The sequence below is a fragment of the Macrotis lagotis genome, chromosome 7 (genome assembly GCF_037893015.1).
Source record: "Macrotis lagotis isolate mMagLag1 chromosome 7, bilby.v1.9.chrom.fasta, whole genome shotgun sequence".
Lineage (NCBI taxonomy): Eukaryota > Metazoa > Chordata > Mammalia > Peramelemorphia > Peramelidae > Macrotis > Macrotis lagotis.
This window is the reverse complement of record NC_133664.1, coordinates 105,953,654-105,978,134: the sequence shown is the minus strand read 5'-3', so window position 1 is coordinate 105,978,134 and position 24,481 is coordinate 105,953,654. Positions and strand designations below refer to the sequence as shown.

General features: G+C 36.4%; 2 gene segments (V, D, J or C); both read left to right on the top strand.

Moving 5' to 3' along the window:
* LOC141492841 (T cell receptor beta constant 2-like) overlaps positions 1-24,481 on the top strand; it is a 439,396-nt gene that overhangs the window by 103,962 nt on the left and 310,953 nt on the right.
* On the top strand, positions 13,737-14,754 carry LOC141492844 (T cell receptor beta variable 3-1-like). The segment is given in 2 exon segments: positions 13,737-13,838; positions 13,958-14,754. Coding segments are annotated over 2 exon segments (438 nt in total).

The window sequence follows — 24,481 nt, the reverse complement described above, 5'->3', positions numbered from 1 at the left end:
TAATTTGTATGTTAGGAGCAGCTGGGTTGCACAGTGGTTAGAGCACTGGCCTTGGAGTTAGGAGATCTGGGTTCAGGCCAGGCCTCAGATGCTTAGTGATTGTCTAGCTGTGTGACCCTGGGCAAGTCATTTAACCCCAATTGCCTTGCCAAAAGAAAAATAATCATTTGTATGCTGAGGATGTCTAGTAGGTAAACAAATATATGTATAGAAGTTTCTAACTATATATATATATGAATATAATTTCTAACTATATATATATATATATATATATATATATATATATATATATATATGTATGAATTGGAATATTTTAGATCTATATGTATATTCCAAAGTAGTTGTTTTCTTTGAAGTAAAAGCACTATATAATATAGGAAAGATAAACACAAGATAATTTGATATTTCTCTATGCAATCTCCTGGACAAAGGAGGCATTTATTTGTTGGAAGATACAACAGACTAGAAGGAGGTTTCTCTAGCCAAGGGGAATCTGATATACCATCTTTATATACAGATGGAGTAGATATGATTTCAGACAAAGGGATGTCTCTAGTAAGAGGTAGGAGACAGGCCTGTAGGGCCAGTCATAGTTAGAATAGCAGGTTTTAGGCAAAGACCCAGGAAGAATACTCAAAGCTTTAGGTAGGGGTTTCACTAATTGGGACTCCATTAAGATTATAATTGGAATTTAGTGAATTGTATTCACTGGAAGTTCTAACTAGGTAAAACAACTATTTTATATCACAGGACTTTAAATTGATTTTCTTTTATGTCAGATACCAGGATGGTCAACAAAAAGAAATGCTACTGGGTAAATGTTATGTTCTTGGAGCCAAGGAAGCCAATGGGTCAAGGATGTCAGGTGATAGGGATGGGTAGCTGAAGGGGCGGCTTCTCAGTATGGCTGAGGTTGGAGCCCTTTGACTTGATTTCCCCAAAATGATGTTTGGATAATATCTCACCTGGAAGAATAAATCTGGCCTAAGACATTTGGCTTACCAATGTGACCTGCCTGGACACTGACATTCAATACTTATATCAATAGAAGAATTTTCCTTTAATGTCCTAGATCTTTATAGTTAGTTACTAAGCAAACTAAAAAGGTTTTAGTTGGATCTAATAGCCAGAGATAGGTTAGGTGTCTGGCTCTGATACCTGCTATCAGCTACATGCTAATGTAGGAATTAAGTTTCCTTAGTTTTTGTGTTAAAGGGGATATTTAGGTAAGGAAAAGGATGGGAAATTCTTAGGATAATTACAGTTTCAAATTCTAGTTTAAGGAAAGGAATGTGAGTTAGATAAGTATACCAGGAAAAGGAAAATATGGAAATATTTGGGAAAAAAATTCATTTTGGTGAAGGATGTCATTAAGGAATTGTTATTGTAATGAGAGCAAAGGTTAAAATTGTTTTATTTTAATCCAGATTTTGGGTACTTTTAGAAAAAAAGATGACTGTTGAATGTATGTATATGGAGCAAACTCCCAATGAAAATGATCATATTTGCTCATGCAGTAAAATACTAATGGAAGTTAAAAGTGTTCAAAGTGAAGTATGTTTGTCAATATGGCAGTAAGGCAAAATGTAAATTGTAATAAGCTCCAGAATCTCATTGTTTTGTGATGGAAGACATGTGTTTTTAACTGAATTAAGATGTTAAGCAGCTTCTTTACCAGAAGAAAAGTAGTCACCAGAGTTGGAGGGGACTTTTTGGAACAGATTCAGAAGATGCTGAAGGACATTGGATGTCTCCAAAGGAGAAGAGAAGAGAAGAGGAGAAGAGAGGAGAGACACTGAACCAGTTCTATCTCTACCATCTTTCACCTATGTGTATATTGTTTATCTGTAACTTCTCCTTGACTCTGTAAGCGTGACAACCCTACTTATGCCCTTCTCCTTATGGAAAGAAAGAGGAGAGGCAGGATGAAAATGTTCTCTATTGAGAGAAAAAGAGAGATTAGTGGGTGGCAGTACCCCTGGGTCTAACCTAGATTCTCAGTCCCTGATCAGATCAGTCCCTGATCAGAGGTGTACTGTGGCACAGGATTCTGATCCAGAGGAGAGAAACACCAGTGGCACATGACTAAGTCAGTTCAGGGTGACTATTGTTTATAACTGACTGGCCAGGATAGTTACCTGGGGAGTAGAATATGTCCAGAAGTGGGGTACATATATTCTGTTTTGTACAACTTAGAGATAGGGGGCCTCAGACTCATGTGAGATTAATGATGGTATCTCGATCCTTTGTAAAGATGTGCAAACTGGGGCATTTATTAAGGGATACTGATTGTAAGTTAGTATGGACTTGCAAGGAAAGTGTGGAAATGGCCATTTGCAAGAAAAATAATTTAAGGAACATCACTAGGTATATTAGCTATTCTTGGGGTTTATCCAATAACACAAAATCAGGAATTTAGTTTGATCAATTTTGGAGCCTGGAAGACCTTTCTAAAGACTTTGGTATAAAAACTTGCAGTGGAAGGAGGTACAGCAACTTTGGAAATATACCTACTATCATGGTTCCTGGGAAGTAAGAAGGTGATCAGGGAGTTGTTATTTAGACTTAAGGGCCAACTCAGAAATTTGAAGAAATCTCATCAAAACAAGAGGAGGGATTGAGTGGGATAAAGTTTTTGAGATTTCTTCAGTAAAATATTATAGATTGAATTTGGTTAACTATGTGCCCCTCCTCCCTTGACAAAGCAAACTTCTGCGATAGTGTTGAAGAGTCAGCTTATCTCACCTTATCTGTTGATGTCTGGAGAATCATTCAATTCCTGGAACTAAAGAGATAATCTGGTTTCAGTTTGAATTTTATATTCTTTTCCCTAGATTAGTTTGCTTTCTTTGAATTCTATGCCCCTTTCCCTAGGGTAGTTTTCTTTTTTAGATTGTAAAACCACATTCCTCATTAAGGAGGGTGGGTCAGTTGGGGGGGGGATTGAGTTAGGTTAAATGTGATTCTTGGGCCTATTGCTTTTGCCTCAATCTCTCTAATTGATTGTGGCCCGTTTCTGAGAAATGAATAAAGCCTTCTCTTCATACCTTGCGAAATCTCTGAAATTTATTTAAGTGGCATTTGTCCCACACAATAGGAAGTCTGAATTTTTGGTAACCAATTCATATCACCCTGCCCACTGAATTTTTGGTAACCAATTCATATCACCCTGCCCACATAGTCTACCCTGCCCAGTCCGAATCTATAGTCCCACCATGTCAAAGTAGATAGTTGGGAAGAACATGCAAATTTTTTAAAGGCAAAGTCAACTCTGATCTCTTTTTTTTTTCTTGCAAGGCAGTGGGGTTAAGTGACCTGCCCAAGGTCACATAGCTAGATAATTATTATGTGTTTGAGGGCAGATTTGAACTCAGGTCCTCCTGACTCCAGGGTGGATGCTGTATCCACTGCACCACTTAACTGCCTCAACTCCAATGTTTTTAAGGAAATGCTCTTGGGGATATGGAGAACAGTAGGTTAAGTAACATCACAGGTGGATATCATTCAGTGGTCACAAGAAATTTCACTTCTCTCATTTCAGATGACAACAATCTTGAACTGAACTTGGACTTGAAGTCCAGTCCCCACTATGGGTACAGCTATGTCAACATTTGTCAACATTGTCTCTTGGCAATTGCTGAGTCTTAGGCCCAGTTGACAAATCTTTACATTAAGCTACAGATTTAAATTTTAACTCATAACTTTAACTCATGAAAACTTATCCCAGGATCAATTTCTTAGCTTCTCTCTCTTTATGCACTCTGTGCTTAATGAAATAACTCAGACACTAAAATATCAAGTTTCAGGATCAGATCAGATATCAGACATCAGAGATATGACCAGGATCAGAAATATGACACCATGACCTGATATGAACAAGACCCAGAAGGATTCAAGGCAGCTTCTCTATTTCTATGACCAGACTGTTAAAAGGGATAAAAATATTTCTGATAACTCCCAAGTTAATACACCAGATCATTCCCTGATGAATTACGTATATGGAGACCAAGAGAGCTAGAACTCAGCTCCCTAACTCCTAAATCTGAAGCTATAGTAATACAATCCTAAAGGCAAGGCCCATTCCTTCCTGGATTTTGCCAGGGGCATCAGATTTCTCTCTAGGTTATAATTTTTTTTTTCTGAAAGCAGGTATTGCCTGAGTCCATAAGTATTCTTCTTTTTGACTTTGCTGAAGGTTGTCTTTAAATCTTAACTTCATTCAGTAATCTAATTCCTGCTTTTTTTTTAACAGCTTCTACAAATACTGAATTTACTCAACTCTACAGTTATTAAAAAGGGTCAAGAAAAGAAAATTACACTACAACTTTATTATTTAAAAGAAAAAGCAAAATGTGCACAATAGATTTACAGTTCTATGCATGACTCTTTTTTTTCTGTTCTATGTTTTGGAAACCTTTTTTAAATCCTTAAGTTCAAATTAAAATAAATAAACATTTTAAAAGGAGTAAATTTAAGTACTGACTTTCTTTACAAATGAATTGTTTTTAAAATTGTTTTTTAAAAAATTGAATAAAAATTTTACATGTTATTTCTAAAATAGAAAGGAATTATATCATTAATGGAAATATTTGATTAATTAAGAAGTCTCATAAGATGATATTCATGTCTAGTATATTTTCAATTCTAAAAGGGAGGAATTTAGATTAGATGGCCTCTGCCATCTTTAATTAGGACTAGACTAATTTCTTACTAAAATTTGTCTATTACTTTATTTTTTCCCTTAATTTGTCTTAAGTACTTTCTACAATGAAATCTTGACTTCCTAATTGTGTTGGTGCCTGTATCTTAATGGACTCAAGTTCAATTTCCAGTTCAAGCAGCTGCCTTTGTAGTTCTCTTTATTTTCTCTGCATGTGTTGTCCTAACATTTAGCTATTGATATAACAGCTTGGAGGTCTTCTGTGACCTTTTATTTAGGTGGCAAAGTGGGAGAAGGAAGAAAGGGATGATTGCAAGTTATGTAAACACACTTTGTGATTTTCCAAAGCATATGAAAGGTTGTTTGAGTTTTTCAAATTCACACCTAATTTCAGATCAGATGGATTTTTTTTTCCATGATGAAAGCATTTGAAAAAATCTAGATTTTCCAAACTTGTAAAGAACGCTTAAAAAAGTTTTCATGTACCCTTTTCCAGTCTGTCAAAAGGACCAGATTTTGAAAAGATCAGTAAATATTATAAAATCCTTCTTTGGAGTTTATCTGATTTGTTTCCTTTGCCCCAAAGAGAAGTTTACTCAACTCATCTACAGATTAGAAATGTTGGGACCTTGATCTAAGAAATTACCAGAGAATTAATTCCATGGGATTCCAAAAGTGTTGGATTGGAAATTACTACTTCATAGGAATAGTTGGAAAGAAGCTAAAAATTCTCTATTTTTGTCCCTCTAGAAAGTGTAACAAGAATTTACTCTGAGAATGGGTTTGAATAACCAACTCTGAAAGACCACAAGCTAAACAATTGTAAAGAAAATCTCTAGGTTATGTTTTTTTCTTTTGTTTTGAATTTTTGGATTTTTACAAGGTTAAGTGACTTGCCCAAGATCACGGAGATAAGTGTTAAGTGTCTGAGGCTGGATTTGAAATAGGTCCTCCTGATTCCAGGGCTAGTGCATGTGACCTAGCTGGTCCTGTACATTCTGATTAGAGAACAGAAAAGCAGATAGTTTAGGGATTCATTGAATTAAATAGAGGAGAGAGTGTACTAGGTTTGGAGACTGAAGGCTAATGTTTAAATATCAATTCCATTGTTTCCTATTTGTGTGGAAAAGTCATTTAACCAATCTGGGTTTCAAGGGCTGTTGTTTGTCTTTTCTCAAAGAGGAGTGCGACATTGTGAAGACAATGTCTTGACTTGCAAGTGAATTGGATGTAAATGAGGCAGAGTTGTGCAAAGTCATCAACTTCCTTCTCTCCTCCAGAGTCATCAGAATCCAAGGGCAAGACAAAAGTAAATTTTCAACTATCTCATCCATAAAAGGAGAGGATGAAATTAGATGGTCTTGTTAATCAAGCATACTTTCAAATGAGAATAATGACCCTGTAAAGGGCATTTAACTTCTCATAGAGCTCCAGCAGAGGGCTGGTAACTCCTTGAGATTTTGTAGAAATCTATCATATTGACAGAGGAAGAGGAATGGCAAAGAAAATAACTCCAATTGCCTTATCTACAATCTTTTCTTTAAGGCAAACAAGAGAATAGGAAAAACCAGTAATAAAGATGCTGACATTACTGTTGCTTCTAGTAAGTCTGCTGAACTTGGAGAACTGGTGGGAAAATGATGAGGGTAATAGGGGAAAAGCCCCAAATCTTCTAGAGCAGTGAGGAGTCTATGAGAGGACTTTACTCACTAGACTGTAGAGAAGAAAACCATAGGAAGAGTTTAATAGAGAAAATACCCTGAAGCTAAGAATGAATCATGGTCTTGGGTTCTTAGGTGGCAAGGTGGTGATGAATGAATGAATGACTAAGAAATGAAAGGTGGAAGGAGATAGGAGATAGGAGAGGTTTTAACTTACATATTTATTTGACTCCAGAATACCTAAGTCTATTGACCTCTTCTTCACCAGATTTTGGGCTTGGAGCTTTTGACTCACAAAAACCACACACCAAGGGATATGGAGGAGAGGAGATTCAGTGCAGATCCAATGTCATCTGAGAGGCTTCAATGTTCCAGTCACTTTGTTGTACTAAAAGCTCCAGAGCAGAGCCTGGTACCAATTGTCCTTTCCAACCCAAACTCTTCTCCTGGCTACGAAGAAGGCTTTAATTCAACCAAATTCTCTATCAGGAAAATTAATTCAACATCCTTCATTCTAAGGTAATTGGCATAAATCCCAGTGATAGTGGCTTCTATTTCTGCAGTGCCAGTGACAGTGAGGAACTTGACTCAAGGACCAAAGCAAAACCATTGTTTTCTTCTCTCTCACACCTACTTGAAGAAGATTGTAAAGGAAGGCAAAATACAACTATGGCTAAGACAACTCTGTATTCTGGGGCATGGTTTAAATGAGGGAAGGGGCAGAGATAAAGGCTGGTACCTATAAAAAGAAGAAAGTGAAATCATAAAATATAAATTGAGGACACATAGAGATTTGGGGATAAAGTTTCTTCTCCCAAAATGTCTTAAAAACATTACTCAGCTCCAAGTATATTTCAAACACATGAGAACAGGACTTATACCTAGGTCAGGGGGACTAATTCATATAACTCTAAATATGCTACAAGGATTAAATTTATATACTCAAGATTCTTTCATTATTGTAGTATGATACCTTTCTACTCTAATCATTAATCATATTCTAATCAGCACATCATTGCAACACAGCTAATATGTATTAGAGGAAGGATTTAAACTAGTATTCCTGGTTGTTTCTCCATAATTCTGTCCATCACACCTTACAATCTTTCAAAAACTGAAAGTTTTGAGACTTTTTATTGTTACAGTTACTAAGTATGTGAATCTTGTACTCTTTCCAGTATATAACACTTACTCTGCTACCTTGCATGGTATAATCTAGACTCCTTTCTCAAACACTACTCCAGACTCTTCCTTATACTTTTCTAAACAAAAAGTCTAGATATAATTTCATATATGCTGCTTCCTGTGACAGACAGTAAGAAGACCAGGATTCATCTGTGAGAGTAGGTGAACAAACACATCTAGCTACCTAGGGGAATGTTAGATTTTCAGGTAAAAGAAGCTCTTTGTATACCATTCCTTTGATGGAAAGAGAATTAGATTGAGAAATATAATTTATCCATAAGGGTCAAGCTTATCTGTGCCAAAGAGAATGAAGGGATATTTGAAAGCATCATTTTCTAAACTTTTATACATGAAAATATATATTTTAATACTTTGATTTTCACACTCATAGCATGAGAACTCTAGAGTTTTGTTTGAGAGCATTGAATTTTAGAGTCCTGCTATTTTTTTTCTGAAGGGCAAAACAAGCCAGCTTACTGTCTATTTTGTGAAAGCAATTTAGTGAAGCTACCAGATGGCATTCTTTTGTCTCTCAGAAGAACTTCTCTGTAGCTTGGTTTCCTTTATATCCTCTCGTCAGGTGGGAAGCACCCAGAAACCTCATGGTGTCTCAGGGCCTCCATTTCTTTGAATTGGGTGAATGTATTGGTCTTTTGTGCCCTGAGATCTGAGGTCTTAAAAGATGACTTAAAGGTCCCTTAGATGCTTTTACCTAGTGATTGGATTTGAGGTACTTGCTCCAGGAGTCAGAATTATTAATTATGATTTCATTCATTTATTCCACTAATAAGAACTTGTAAGATAAATCTTACAGATTTCCAGTATATTAAAATATTGTATAATGAAATTCATACCTAAAAATCAATCTTTTCTATTATATATCTGGCACTTAGACTCTGAAGACATGTGATGAAGGGGAAATCTAGATAGATCTATTAGGATATTTTTTCCTTATGTCAAATCTAAATTTGACTCTGCAAATGCACTTGAAATGCTATTTGTTTCATTGCATCTCTTTTTTATTTCTATTTGGCCTTGCAAATGTTTATTTCATCTCTACATACTTAGGTTATATAATTGAACAAAAAGTTATTTAAAGAGCTCAAAATCCTTTCCCAGGGCCATGAATATTTACTCGGAAAGGGAGAGAGATACCCCTGTAATGACATTCTGTAAATTATATTCTGCCATGCCTTTTTCTGAAAATTATAGACTGGCCTCAAGTAATTAAAATATTTTAATGGGTCCCCAATGTATTTATTCTAAAAAATACTATACGTTCCTCAAACATGTAAAGCTATTCATAATGTGGTTGACTGCTAGGTTAATTACACATTATTCCTCACAAATATATCTACCTACTGGGATTTCATTGCCTTTGAACAGGTTATACTCTCTGCTGGAATATTCTTCTTCCACCCACTACCTTTTTGAATTCCTAGCTCCAGTAGAGGCTGGGGATGGGGGGAGGGAAGCAAGAATAGGGGAAACATTGTAAAACTCAAAATTAATAAAATCTTTCTTAAAAATATTAATTATAATCAGAGACTTTTCCTGATTCTCCTAGTTTTCAGTGACTTCTCCAATTTATTGTGCACATATTTATTTTGCATCTCTATTTAGCTGTGAAATTGTTGCATGTACTGCTCCTCCTTCTAGGAAATATACATTCTTTAATGATAGGGACAGTCTCACTTTTGTTTTATATCTCTAGTGCCCATCTTAAATAGGAATTTTAAAAAATGTGTTTGATTCTAGCGAGCCTAATTTCTTTTCATTTTGCTTTAATTTGGGGTAAAGCTTAGTGTTAGAATTGGTAATACATGCAGTGTTTTCTTCATACTTTCGAAGAAAGAGAATAGTGATGACTATGGTCAATCTGATAGAGGCTGGCTTTTACAAGGAAAGAAAAAATTGGCGTTTTCAGAAAAGCCCACCTTCATGAAACCACATTTCATTCACAAATCACTTTTATAACTCTTACCATAATTCCTAGATATTCACTTTTGACAATAGATACCAAAGTAGGTTGCAACAAGTTTCCCTGAGAAGGGTTTTATTTTCAAGATAATTCTCATTTATAAGAATAAGATCCATTCCCTAACTGATAAATGATGAAAGGATATGAAATTTGTCAAAATGAGAAATCTGACCCATAAATAACTATGTAAAAATGTTCCAAGTCACCAATATATAAAGTTTATTTCATTTATAAATAAAAATTAAAGTAACTCTGAGGATCCTTCTCATCCTTACAGACTAACAAAGTTAACAAAGAAGAATTACAAATTAAAAATGACTCTGGAAAAAAGAAACATTCATGTAATATTGATAGAATTGTGAATTGGTCCAATCATTCTGGAAAATAATTTAGAACTCAGTTACTCAACTGTGACCAATGATACCACTGCCAGATATGTCCCAAAGAGATAAAAGGAGTAAAAGGACTCATTTGTACAAAATTAGCCCTTGTTATGGTAGTAGAAGACAAGAAACTAAGGGGATGCCTATCAATTGTGAAATAACTTAACAAATTGTAATATGTAAATGTAACATAATACTATTGTGCCAAAAGAAATGATAAAATGAATGATTTCAAATTATTAGACCTATAGGAAGTAAGGCAGAGTAAAGTGAGCAGATCCAGGAGAACAATTTGTTCAATGATGACATTATGAAGAAAAAAAAAAGGAAGGTAAACCACAATTATGTCTGAGAAAGGATGAACTCAAAATGTTGAATAAGGCATTCAATTTTGGACATGACCAATGAGAGATTTTGCTTCTTGTTTAAAATGCATATTTGCTTTCTTTCAAAAAATAAAACTTGTTTGTTCAATGATGGTATGGGGGAATAGAGAGGAAAAAAGAGAAAATAAATTCTTGTTAATTAGAAAAATAATTTAATTTAAAAATACTAAGTCAGGTATCTCAGGATCAACTTTCATTCTTTTTAAGGTTTTTTGCAAGGCAATGGGGTTAAGTGGCTTTCCCAAGGCCCCACAGCTAGGTAATTATTAAATGTCTGAGGCCAGATTTGAACTCAGGTACTACTGACTTCAGGGCTGGTGCTCTATCCACTGCTCCACCTAGCCACCCTACAGAATCAACATTCACTTCAGTATGTTTTCTATGAGACATCAAGTAATTATCTGTGAAATAATGAGAAGGATGATTTCCCAAAAAACCTGGAAAGCCTTACATGAACTGATGCTGAGTGAAATGAGCACAACCAGAACATTCCATAACATAAGAGCAACAATGTGTGATAATCAACTATGAAAGATTTAGCTCTGAAAGATAGAGATCCAGAGGATCCAGAGAAATAATTTTGGAATCTGAATGCAGATAAAATATATTATTTTCACTTTGTAAATTTTTTTTCCTCATGGTTTTCCCCTTTTGTTTTAATTCATCTTTAACAATGCTACTAATATGGAAATAAATTTAACATTATTGTGAATGTATAACATATCAGATTGCTTACTATTTTGGGGAAGGAAGAGGAAGGAAAGAGAAAATTTTACAAAAATGAATATTGAAAACTATTGTACATGGTAATTGGGAAAATATTAAGTACTATTAAGATTTTAAAAAATAAAATTTCAAAAGCAAAACAAAAGCCCTTTCCCTTAATAGTGACTGCTGTAAGTCCTAATTCTAGTAACTTCTATATAACAAGCATTTGGGCACATTTCAAGACTTGTATCAAAGACCTCAAGGAAGAAACTGTACACCCTCTCCCCTCCACTGTGGACAAACCTTGGAGATTCCTGACAGTGAAAACAGACTAGAGCAATGATTGAGACAAATGGAATAAGTATTTGCATAACATCTATTATGTGCCAGAACCTGGGTGAAGAACTAAAAAAATCAATCTCATTTGATCCTTAACAAAGACTGAAATTCTGAAATTTCCAATTACACTAGAGGGCTAAACAACTGGTAAGTATTTGAGGCTAGATTTGAATTCAGCTCTGGCTAAGTCCATATCCGGGACTGTATTCACTGTGCCACCAGTTGTTATGAGTATGATGTAAGGTGGAGGGTAAGAAATCAGACTTGGAAGGGAAGAGTTACAGAAGATGCAGTCTGTCTTCTAAAGATTTTGGATTAAAGTATCTTCCCCCAGTTTCTAAAAATACCTCTCATCAAAAGTGTCCTTCCTCATAGGGTCAAGGGGATAAGATAGGATTTGGGGTCTGACAAGGTGAGCTTATTTATAACTGTGTGAGAAGCTATCCTTTGGCCTCTTCAGTACAATTACTCTGCTGACTTGAAAGATTGGGCTGCTGGGCTAACTCTTACCCTATACAACTGACTTGGGATACATTCTGCTGACAGTTTCTCAATTTCTAAGTACTGAGAGGTCAAGATAAACCACTTCTTATCTAAGGAGGGAGAAAAAATGATAAGAAAAAGAAGTTGTGAAATCATAAAAGGAATGTGTTGGGGAGGATTGTTGGTTTGAAGGAGGCTAGGTGATAAGCATCTAAGCAAGAGGTCATTGTAGGAGGGCAGGGTATGTGGGTAGTGATGGGAGAGGTTGGAAGAGCTAATAAGGCATTTTGAGGTTCAGTTCAGAGGGCATCCTGACAAGTTGAAATATTTGTCAGATATGTTCTGTCCTTGGAGAACCAGCCAGAAAAGATCATATGAGGAAAACTTGGTGACTGCCCCACTGGCCATGAGGAGGTGCTGTGGTTCCATTGAGAATGCAGAGGGGACTAGAAATGTTCCCCCGGAGACAGATTGAGGGGAGATGGGGAAATTCGGTCTGCATGGGAAAGGAATAACAAAAAAAAAGAACTCTTACTGGTAAAGGTTTAATCATGTTTTAGGGACTCTAAAGTCAATTAAGAACTGAGAGAAATAAATTTAATCAATACTAAAGACATGCATCACTCCTATAATTCCTGTTCCCTGCCTACTCACTACTGAAGTGGGCTGGTAGAAGACAGCAAATGACTCTTTGTGGGAGATAAAATGAATGATGGAAAGAAGGAACTGAGTAGTGAGAGAACTAGTTCATTAGAAAAAGCTTTGCCTCCAGAATCCGGAGGATTATTAGAAAGTGCAAGGAGATGAACTTTGGAAAGTGAAGTGGAAAACAGATGTGGATCTGGTTCTGGGGAGTGACTTGTCCTTGCATGTAGCCCTAAACTTCAGTATTGGATGGCAAGTGGAATCCTGAGTGAGAGGGGAAATGATGAAGGAAAGTCTGATTGGCCATATTCTAGATGGAATAAAAGTGAGATCTATGATGAACTACTAAGCAGTACTAGACAAGACATTCTGAAAAACCAGATAAGGAAATTCTGAAAGTCTTGAGTAGGCAAGATGAATAAAGCTGGTGAGAAGACAAAATAGAAGGGTCATATTAAACTATGCAGACATATCTGTGACATAATGCTGGCATTTGGACTAGCCCCATTAGATATTTGGGAATGTGACCTTTCTTACACTGAACGCAACTCAATACAAATTTGAACTCATTAAAATATGATCTTTTAGAGGAAGACTTTCTCAGTCCCTCTTGGTTATAGTGACTTCCCTCTCAGTTACTTTCTATTCATTTTACACACACTCACACACACACATAAACACACACACATGTGTGTGTATATATATATATATGTATATCTTGTTGATGATGATGATGATGGTGATGATGTTGATTATGATGCTTGTCTTAGTTTTCAAAGAAGACCATAACATGAGGGAGGTGATGCTATAACAAGCACATTGAATTGGATTTGAGGGAGGGGGGCTGTGTCCAGGACTCTCTATGAATCAGGATGACTGGAGATGACCCTGAATGAGATCTTTGTTTGCAAGTTGTCTCTCCCCTTAGAATGTGAACTCCTTAAGGGCAGGGTTCTCCATTTTCTTTTTGTATCCTCCCCTAGTGATTATTATAGTGTCTGGCCCATCTTAGGCACATAATAAATGTTTATTGATTGATTGCTCAGTCAGTCTGTTAGCAATTATTTAATTAAACTCTTACTACGAGCAAGAGATTATAAAGATCAACTTAGTTCCATGCTGCTCTGTAAAAGACTAGGAAGAGAATGGCACAAGAAAGAGAATGACAGCCAGCACATTTATAAATTTTGCTTAGATGGTTTTGGGGGGAAGGAAATCTAACAAGATCAGTGACATCATTGAAAGAAATCATCCAATGGGGATAAGAGTTTCCCTGTGCTACAGCCTTCACACTTGAAATGACAAATGACCAACCACAGCCCACACAGGCATGCCCCAATTGCATCTATGATATTACCATGGATACTAGGTTTTACTGCTGTGTGGTTGTTTGTCTCCTCAGATTAGGTGAGTCTGGGTCAATGAAAGAAAATTCCTGCCCTTTACTTGTCCTGCAGGATCTAATTTGCAAACTTTTCTTCCTGGTTTATTGTTGATCTCCTAGCTTTTGTCTCCTTCCATCACAGGTTTCACAGATTGCAAAATTACTCAAACCCCCAAATATCTGGTTACATCAGCCAGGAAGCCTGTGGTACTGAAATGTGAGCAGGAGCAAGATGAAGACAATATGTTTTGGTACCAACAAGAAATGGGACGAGAACCAAAGTTAATTTTCTACTTCTATAAGGAGTATGAAACACGGGACAATGGTACCTCTGAGAACTTCCAGGGAAGTCGGCCAAGCGATTCCCTCTGTCACCTGAAGATCGTGTCCCCAGGTTTAGGGGACTCTGCCACATATCTCTGTGCTACTGGCAAGATCACAGCACTACAGAGTCACCTCTTCTCTTGGCACAAACCTTCAGTATTCCCAACAACCAAAAGCTACTCTCAGGGACCTTGTGTATATTTTTAAAGGAGTTCAATGCATCTCCAGGGTAGGTTTGTGGCTGCACCTGTTACATGTAGAGGAAAAAAGTGGGAGGGTGGGCATTAACCCTTCATGAACTGGCATGAGAATTCTAGCTAGGACTAAAGTGGGCTTCATGTTGAGCCACTGAACAATACCTGATAAAGTTCTTAGGCCAGAGGGCTCTGTGGGTCTGAGCAGGAGAGGCAGAAAGAATTGATAGGGTGAATCACTCTTTGGAGAGTTCAGGAAAATTCAGAAATCAAAGAAAGAACAACTGAAAGGAATGAGAAAAATTAGGGAAGTAATGGTGCTGAATGATTGAAGTCATCCAGAGGCTTTAGACAGGTAGAAGGAGAGAAGGTGAGAGAGGTTAGTATAAAGAACAATGGGTTTCTAGGTGGTCAAAGGAATTTAGAGAGGTTTATTGGTAATTAATTGGTAATTGGAAAGAAAGACCTTTGGGACACCAATATTCCCTAGTATCTTTCCTGCCCTTCCAGCTTCCTTTTGGGTACTGTCTTCCCCCATTAGATTATAAGATCTTTGAATGAAGAAGTGGTTTTTTTTTTTTAATTTATACCTCTTCCACCTAGCACAGTTCCTGGTAAATGGAAAACAATAAATGTTTACTGAAATGAATTGAATTGGTAAGGTCTAGTTATAGCTTGGGGGGTGGGAATGGGAGACTTGGAAGTGTGACATTTAATTTCAATTTCCTCTTCATTTCAGAGTTCCTGTTTTCTCTAACATTTGCCTCTCGTCTGTCTCCTATAACTAATGCTTCCATCAACACCTAATTACCCATTCCCACTGCTTAAGACACAAACTTTTCATACTGACTTCCAATGTTCTCTCCCCCATTGTGACCTAGCTGGTCCTGTACATTCTGATTAGAGAACAGAAAAGCAGATAGTGGTGCTTCTGGTGGTATCTTCATCTTTCTACTACTGATTTTCTATTGTTCTTTGTGGCATATTAAGTTTTTGACTTTGTTATATTTTGTGGGAAAACTGCCCTATAACTTGATCCAGTTTCTCTTATTTTTTTCCCTATCTTCACTTCCTTGCCTTAACTGAAATTTGGCCTTCTCCTGAAAGTAACAGAAGTAACAGGGAATGGACCACTTTATGATACTCTAATGCAAGTTTTGAATTCTTTCTCTGGTTCTTATCTTTTAAATCCTAGGCTTTTTCTCAGTATCTACTCATATAATTACTGAAACTATACTTTGCCCCTTCCTGCCATTGACCCTTCTTTCATCTTCCTGGATGATTTTAACACCAGGTTCCTATTCTTTGTTCATAGCCTGTTTCTTACTAGCATCCTCCCTGGCTCCAACTCTTGTGATGACCCAATCTAATCCTCGTGTTGCTTATTTCATTGATTTCACAGACCTTTGTCTGTCTTCTCCAACTTAAAAATGCTTCAAGAAAATCCTTTACTGGGTTATACTACTAGACATTGCTTCACTTCCAATGTTCTACTTTCTCCCCTCCCCATCCTATCTGATCTTAGCACCCTCATCTTCTAATCTTCTGTCAACCTCATAATTAACTTAGCCAGTTCTTTATTGAGACAGGCACTTTTGAGCACTCAACCTTTTGCCATTTACTTCATATTCTAAACTCCTAGACAGATTTCAATCCTTGTTCATCATGGATTTGAAAGTGAGTCAATTTAATGGTACTCTGGTCAACACTTAAGACTCCATCGTGTATCTTACTTGTCATTGAAAGACAAATAAACAACTTATATAATAGTATATACACATAGCATGTGCTTAATATTTGTTGAATAATAATAATAATAATAAACACATGCTTAAAAACCCACACCTATGATTTTATTGATGATGGGAGATATGAGTGGGACTTTCTTGAATAATGGTATAGAGAGAGTTGCCTGGAAACACAAGAGATGAAATGATTTTTCCAAGTCAGCCTATATACAGACACACAGACACACACACACACAGAGTTGTTCCTTGACATTCACTGTGGTTAGAGATATAGGATCACTGTGAATGTGAAAAACCCTGAATAGTTCTATCCCCCCACAAAAAATATCCTTTTTTAATATTTCTGATCCCATTTATTTAACACAAACCCCAAATAACACAGTACACTGTACCCATAAAATTTGCAATTTCTGTGTGAGATTAGTATCTTGCAGAGCATGTAGCATCTTTGAAGTCTCAAGTATAACTGCAGCAACTTATTCATGTTTTCCTTCTGCTATGAAAAATATAAGGTACATCACTGATGAAGAAAATCATGTGACTGGGTCTGGATGATAGAGAAACAAAAAGGAGGTGTTTCCAAAGAGAGTGTATAGTCCATAGTCCTCTTTTATGCATTGAAACTTTTAATAAAATTTAACTGTTTATAATAAATATTTGCATTTTATATTTATTATAGTAAACTATAAAACAAATGAAAATTATATAGTATTCATGCATTTATGATATATTAAATTCTTTTTTAGTTTTTTGTAGCATGCTGAATATCTACAAAAATTTTCCTTTATTTATTGATACCACTCTGTAAATAACCAAAACTATCACTATGAATACCTGAAATGTTGAGGTGAGACTATATGTATGTCTATATACATATATATATGTATATATATACATATATATAGGCACATATATATATATATATATACATATATATACACATGCTTAAATGTGAAATGGCTCAATAGCTTTGCCAAAAAAAACCCAAATGGTACCATGAAGAATCAGACATGACTGAAATGACTAACAACAATAATATACATGTATATGCATACCATGGTTGGTTGCTGCCCTTCATACTCTAAGACAACCAAAATGACATCACTTTTTTAGAGTTACAGGGTTTTCAGCTGTGGTGAATCAGACCAATAGAAGCTCAAAATGTTCACCACCAGGCAGTCCATATGAACATTTGAGAAGTATTCTCTACATTTTACCATTCTACTTTTTAAAAAAATTCTGCTTATTCATAAAGTCTAGTATCTTCTCTGACAAGGGAATGCCATACTGGGCTGTCCTTAGCCAATGTCTCATAAATCTCACAATCAATTCCAGAGTTGTTCAGAGAGCCCTTGAGAGTGGACTTGTTTCTCTTATTTTCATCATCCTTGTGCGATTTCTCTGTAAAATAGTGGGCAAATATACAATTGCCATTCAAACAACATAGCCAGCCCATGTGTAGTTGCAGTGGAGTTTGCATGCTTGGGACTTTAGCTTGAGAAAGGACCCTTAGTGTCTGTTACCTTATTCTGCCAACAGAATCTTTCTAAGACAATTCAAATGGAAGAGATTCAGTTTCCTGGAATGACACTGGTAGACTGTCCAGGTTTTACAGGCATCCAACAATGAGGGCAACATAGCAGCTCTGTAGACTTTGAGTATATTTGGCAGTCTAATACCTTCTCTCTTGCACACTTTCTTTCAGACCTCCCAAACACTGAGCTAGACTTAACATGCATTGACATAATTTTCAATGTGTGCATCCCTAGAAAGTAAACTATTAAGGAAAGGGAATTTCTCCATAGTATTCAAAACTTCTCCATTTGCTATAATCGATGATTCCATGTATGTATACTGTGGTGCTAACTACTGGAGCACCTGTTTTTTCTTGGTGTTGCCTGTTAGCCCCAAATTAGGACAAAAATAGAGAATCAATCCATACATTTAGTACACAGTGATCGGGACCAAAAAAAAATCATGCACTAAATCTCCTCTACTTAATCTTGGCTTTTAGCCCTTTCAAATTAAAAATAAAAATTGCATCAATGTGATAACTGACCTTACAGCTAGATTTGTGTTCATTGAAAATATCTGACAATACTGCAGAAAAGCAAGGGAGCTTAGGTTTACCCTATTGGTGACTGGTAAGGCATGAGAGCATTGCCCATTGTCCAGAAAACATACACATACATACATACAAACATAAAAATATGCATAAATGTACATCTACATATACATGAAACATAAATATATGTGTATAATACATATATACTATACACATATATTTATGTATTATAGAAATATATTATATATGTGTATATTTTATATATGTGTGTATATATACACACACACAGATACACACACTCATATATATTAGAAATGGAACCCAGTCTTCCTGTTTCTGAGTCAAGCTTTTTTTTTTCTATACCAGAGTGCTATGCTATGCACAGGCATTACAGCACATATATATATATATATATATATATATATATATATATATATATATATATATATATATGTATATGTATATGTATATATATACACACATATATATGTATACATATTCATATACATATATGTTTATACACACATGTTTATATGCATATATGTAGCTTTGAATTCTGACTTATCTGTGTGTGTGTATATATATATATATATATATAATATATATATATATATATATATATATGTTTAATCTCCTCCAATAGACATTAGGCTTCTATATAGCAGAGAACTCATTCCTCTTAACTTCTCCATCACTTAGGAAAGCACTTTGACCTTGGGCTTCCTAACAATCATTGCCGAACCTGTTAAGGAATGAATTCACAAATAGAAATCTAAATGTATTGGAGTTGCCTCCTTTTGAATTAGATGACAGTCAGTGTCGTCCACCACCTATTGGATCCCGGAATTCACACATCCTGGTCTTAACTAGCCAGTTCCCTTAGCATCCAGCTTTGCTTTGGCAAAGGTTGGAAAGAGAAAAGGGCTACAGGCTGAGGAATTTACTCTATTGGTCACTAGAAAGGGCTGTGGGGTTTTTGAAATTCAGAGTTCTCTGAAGAGACTTTGGAAAGACCTGTGAAACAGAAAGAAATGTATGTTGAAGCATAGTGACAAGCAGACCTAGAACACTGGAGTCATTTTTCACCACTGTTCTTTGATCTTCCTCTTCCACCCCCATGACAATACACATACATGCATATATAGTACATAATATATATATATATATATATATATATATATATATATATGCATATATATATAACATTTCTCCAACCATCCATCTCTCTAATTCTCTGTCTCTGTCTGTCTCTCTCTCTCTCTCTCTCATTCTCTCTGTCTCTCTGTCACTCTGTCACTCTGTCTCTCTCTTTTACATATTACTTCCTAAATTTCCCTGCTTATCTATGCTTCCTGAAATACTGATCTAAGGTGTTCTGTCTGCATTGACAAGCCCAATATTAGGGGAAATATAATGAGAGCAAATTTCATGGGATAGTAGTCCTCTCTTAGGTACGCCCATAGTCTTGGAAACCAAATTATTCTATTTGTCCTTATTGATTAGAGTAGAGATACCCTTGTTTCTCAGTTGTTTCTGTTTTGGCTAAGCAATTAGAATTTATTACCTTTAATTCAGTCAAACTATCACTATAGAATGGAGGAAGTGAGGAGAGGTATAGATTTTTTACAATGTCATAAGCAGTTGCTCCCTTTGCCTTCTCTGTATAATCACCTGCTGGCCTAGGATGCTGAGTTGTGTTGGGCTTTCTGTTAAACTCTAAACAATTGACTTGGGGGGGGGACATTTTAATGACAGTTTCTCATCTTACTGAGTACTGATGGGTTAAGATATGCTGCTTCTTGTCCAAACAAGGGGAAGAAAATGATAAAGTAGGAGAAACTGTGAAACAGAAAAGAGGTGACTGTGGGACGGTAGGGTATATGGGTAGTGATGGGAGAGGCTGACAGAACTAATAAGACTTTCTGAGACTTAGCTCGGAGGGCAGGGATGAAGGGTCAGCAAAAAAACATCCTGGCAAGTTAAAGTACTGCCAAATTATGTTCTGGAGAAGCAGGTAGAACAAAGAGCATAAGAGAAAGACTACTACCCCATTGGCCACCAGGAGGCCCTGTGGTTCCACTGAAAATGCAGAAGGGATTGAAAATGTCCCCCCAGAAGAGACAATCTGATGTGGGACAGGGAAAGTATGTCTGGATGGGAAAGGAATAAAAAAGAGCTCTTAGTAATAAAGGACTTTACTACTAAGAGCAACGAGATGGACTTGGAAGAGCAAACAGATGTGTATTTGGTTCTGGGAGGTAGCCCTTGTCCCTAAAAGTAGTCTAAACTTCAGTCATGGATGACAAAGTTATCCATAGAATCTATGTGAAATCCTGAGTGAGAGGGGATATGTTAAGGGAAGGTCTGATTGACCACATTCCAGATGAGATGAAAATATAATCCATGATAAACTACTAAACAATACTAGATAAGGAATTGAGTTCAGGAAATTCTGTAAGTCTTGAGCAGGAAAGATGAACAAGAATGATAAGAAGACAAAATAGAAGGCTCATTAAATCACACAAACATATCTATGTGGCATAATGCTGGCAGATGGAGTAACCCCATTAGATATTTGGGAATGGACCTTTCTCATGCTGAACATGACTTGGTCCAAATTTAGATTCATTAAAATCTCATTTTTAGAGAAAGCTTTTCCCAATCCTTCTTGGCTATAGTGACTTCCCTCTCAATATATATATATATATATATATATATATATATATATATATATATATATATATGTATGTATATATACATACACATATATATGTATATATATGCATATATATACATACACACACACACACACATATATATATATATATATATATATATATATATATATATATATATATATATATATACTTCTTGCTGTTGATGATGTTATTGCTGTTGTTAATGATGATGATGTTGATGCTTGTTTTAGTTTTCAAAGAAGACCGTGATATCAGGGAGGTGATGGCATGACAAGTGAACGAATTGGATTTGATTGTGTGTGTGTGTGTGTGTGTGTGTGTGTGTGTGTGTGTGTGTTGCGGGGGGAGGAGGGTTGTGCTAAGTCACCAGTCTCACTCTCCTCCAGAGTCATCTGTATCCAGGGGTCAGATATAAATCAAGATGACTGGAAACGACCCTGGATGAGATCTTTGTTTGCCTCTTGTCTCTCCCCTTAGATTGTGAAATCCTTGAAGGCAGAAGTTCTCCCATGTTTCTTTTTGTATCCCTCCCAGTGATTTTTATAGTGTCTGGTCCATCTTAGGCACATAATAAATGTTTATTGATTGATTAGCCAGTCAGTCAATCAACAATTATTTAATTAAGCTCTTACTAGATCCCAGGGATTGTAAAGACCAATTTAGCTCCAAGCTACTCTGTAAAAGACTAGGAAGAGAATGACACAAGAATGAGTAATGATAAGCTAGTACTTTTACAAGTGTGGATTAGGTGGGTGGTGTTGGGGGAGGGAAGTCTAACAAAACCTGTGATATCATAGGTCCCAGTGGGGATAAGAGATTCCCAGTGCTACAGCCTTCATATCTGAAATGCCAAATGACCAACCACAGCTCACACAGGTATGCCTAAATTGGCTCTGATCTCACCATGGGGACTAGATTTTTCTACTGTGTGGTTGTTTGTCTCCTCTGATTAGGTGAGGCTGGGCTAATGAGAAAAATTCCTTGCCCTTCATTTGCCCTCCAAGACCCAGTTTGAAAGCTTTTCCATCTGGTTAATTGTTAATTTAGCCCCCATCTCCTATCACAGATTTCACAGATGGCAAAGTTACCCAAACCCCTAAAATATCTGGTTGCAATGCCAGGTAGTTTGTGGCATTGAGATGTGTGCAGGATCAGGAGGAAGACAGTATGTATTACTACTAATAAGAAATGGGGCAAGAACCAAAGTTAATCTTCTACTACTATAACAAGTATGAAACATGGAACAATAGTACTCCTGAGAACTTCCAGGTCAATTGACCAAGCAATTCCCTCTGTTACCTGAATATTGTGTCCCCAGGTTTGGGGGACTCTGCCCCTTATCTCTGTTCTAGTGGCAAGACCACCAACACTCCAGAGTCACCTCTTCTTTTGGCACAAACCTTCTGTACCCCAAAAACCAACAGCTACACACAGGGACCTTGTATATGGCTTTTGAGGAGCTCAACCCATCTCTAGGGCAGTTTGTGGTTGCCAGAGAGAGACATAGACAGAGACACAAATTTACAGAGACAGAGAGATAGAAATAGAGAAACAGACAGAGAGTGGAAGAGAGAGACAGAGAGGGGGTGTCAGAGAGGATAGACATTAATCCTTGATGAACTGGCATGAACATCCTAGCTAGGACTAAAGTGGCTTCCATGTTGAGCCACTGAGCAATATCCAATAAAGGACAGAGGTTAGGGAGTTGTGTGAATCTTAGCAGGAGAGGTAGAAAGGACTGATAGAAATATTAAATGAGAGGGTGAATCACTCTGGATAGTTCAGAATGGGCTGAAAGGATTAAAGAAGTAATGGTGATAAATAATTGAAGCCATCCAGAGGCTTTGGGTAGCTGGGGTAGAGGAGGTGGGACAGAAGAAGATGAAGAACACTGGGTTTCTAGATGGCTAAAGGAATCTAGAAAATATTGGTGGTGATTATGAAATCTTAGGCAAGAAAAAGAAAGACCTTAGGGACACCAGGTATCCCCTAGTCTTTCCCCTCCCCTTCCAGCTTTCTTTTGTGTATGCCTTCCATCATTAGATTATAAGCTTCCTGTACCTCCACAGTTCCTGGAAAATGATAAGCAATTAATAAATCTTTATTGAATTGAATTGGTAGGATCCAGTTAGAATTTCTTTTGGGGGGGGGAATAGGGAGACTGGAAGTAGTCCATTCAATTTCAAAATACTCCTCAAACTAGAGTTCTGTTTTCTCTAATATATGCCTCTCTTCTGTCTTATATTCTGAAGTTTCTTCAACACCTAATTATTCATTCCCCTATTTAAAACACAGACCTTTCATACTGATTCCTTGTCTTACAAATGTCCTCTTCCCCATTTCCATCCTACACCTGTGTTTCTGGTGTATCTTCATCTTTCTGTTACCACTTTGCTACTGTTCTTTGTGGCACATTATGTTTTTGGTTTGGTTTTATTTTGTGGGCAAACTGCTATACACCTTAATCTAATTTTTCTTATTTTAATTCCTATCCTCACTCCCTTGCCTTAACTGAAATTTGACTTTCTTTCTTTCTTTCTTTCTTTCTTTCTTTCTTTCTTTCTTTCTTTCTTTCTTTCTTTCTTTCCTTTTGGCACGGCAATAGGGTTAAGTGACTTGCCCAAGTTCACAGGTAGGCAATTATTAAATATTTGAGGTCAAATTTGAACTCAGATCCTCCTGATTCTAGGACTGTGCTCTATCCAGCTAGCTGCCCCTGAAATTTGGTTTTCTTGTCAATACAACATAACTTCTCTTTGGTTATTTCTTTGGAAGTTTTATTTCTCCATCTCCCCATCATTCTATGAAAAAGGACAAGGAATGTACTTTGTGATGCACTAATGTAAGTTCTGTACTCACTAATGTAAGTTGTAGTACTCACCATTTGAATCCCAGATTTTTTTCTCTGTATCTTCTCTTACAGTGACTGATGCTATTCATTGCCTCCTCCTCCCATCGACCCTACTGTTATCTTCCAAGATGATATGAACACCATCATATTTAATCTCTATAGTCTTCTCACCGGCATCCTCACTGACTCCAACTTTGCCATTGATAACCCATGTGATGCAAACTCATTGCTCCTTGGGTTGCTTATTTTGTTGACTTTATAGTCCTCTGTCACTCCCCTACCTTAAGTGTATCAATAAAATGCTATACTTGATTATACTAGATTCTATTGTTTCAACTCTCTGCTTGCCCCATCCTATCTGATCATAGAATCCTTACCTTCCCACTTTACTTCACCCCCTATCACTCACTAAACCAGTTCTTTATTGCTACTGGCACTTTTAAGCACTCAACTTCTTGCAATTTACTCCATCTATTAAACTTGTTCATCATAGGTTCCATAGTCAATTTAAAGGTATCCTCCCCAACACTTTGACTGTACTACTTATGCTCAATTTTTCAGTCTAATACACACCACAAATGTAATTGTACATTACTCACATCATATACTTAATACATTTGTTGAAAAATAATAATGTATGCTTTAAAAAACTAGATCTATGGTTTTATCCTTGTAGGGAAATACTAATGGGGACTTTCTTGAACAATGCAGATTATAACTTATAGTATTGACAGAGATGCCTGGAAGAACAGGAGGTGAAATGATTTTTACAAATGTCAATCTAT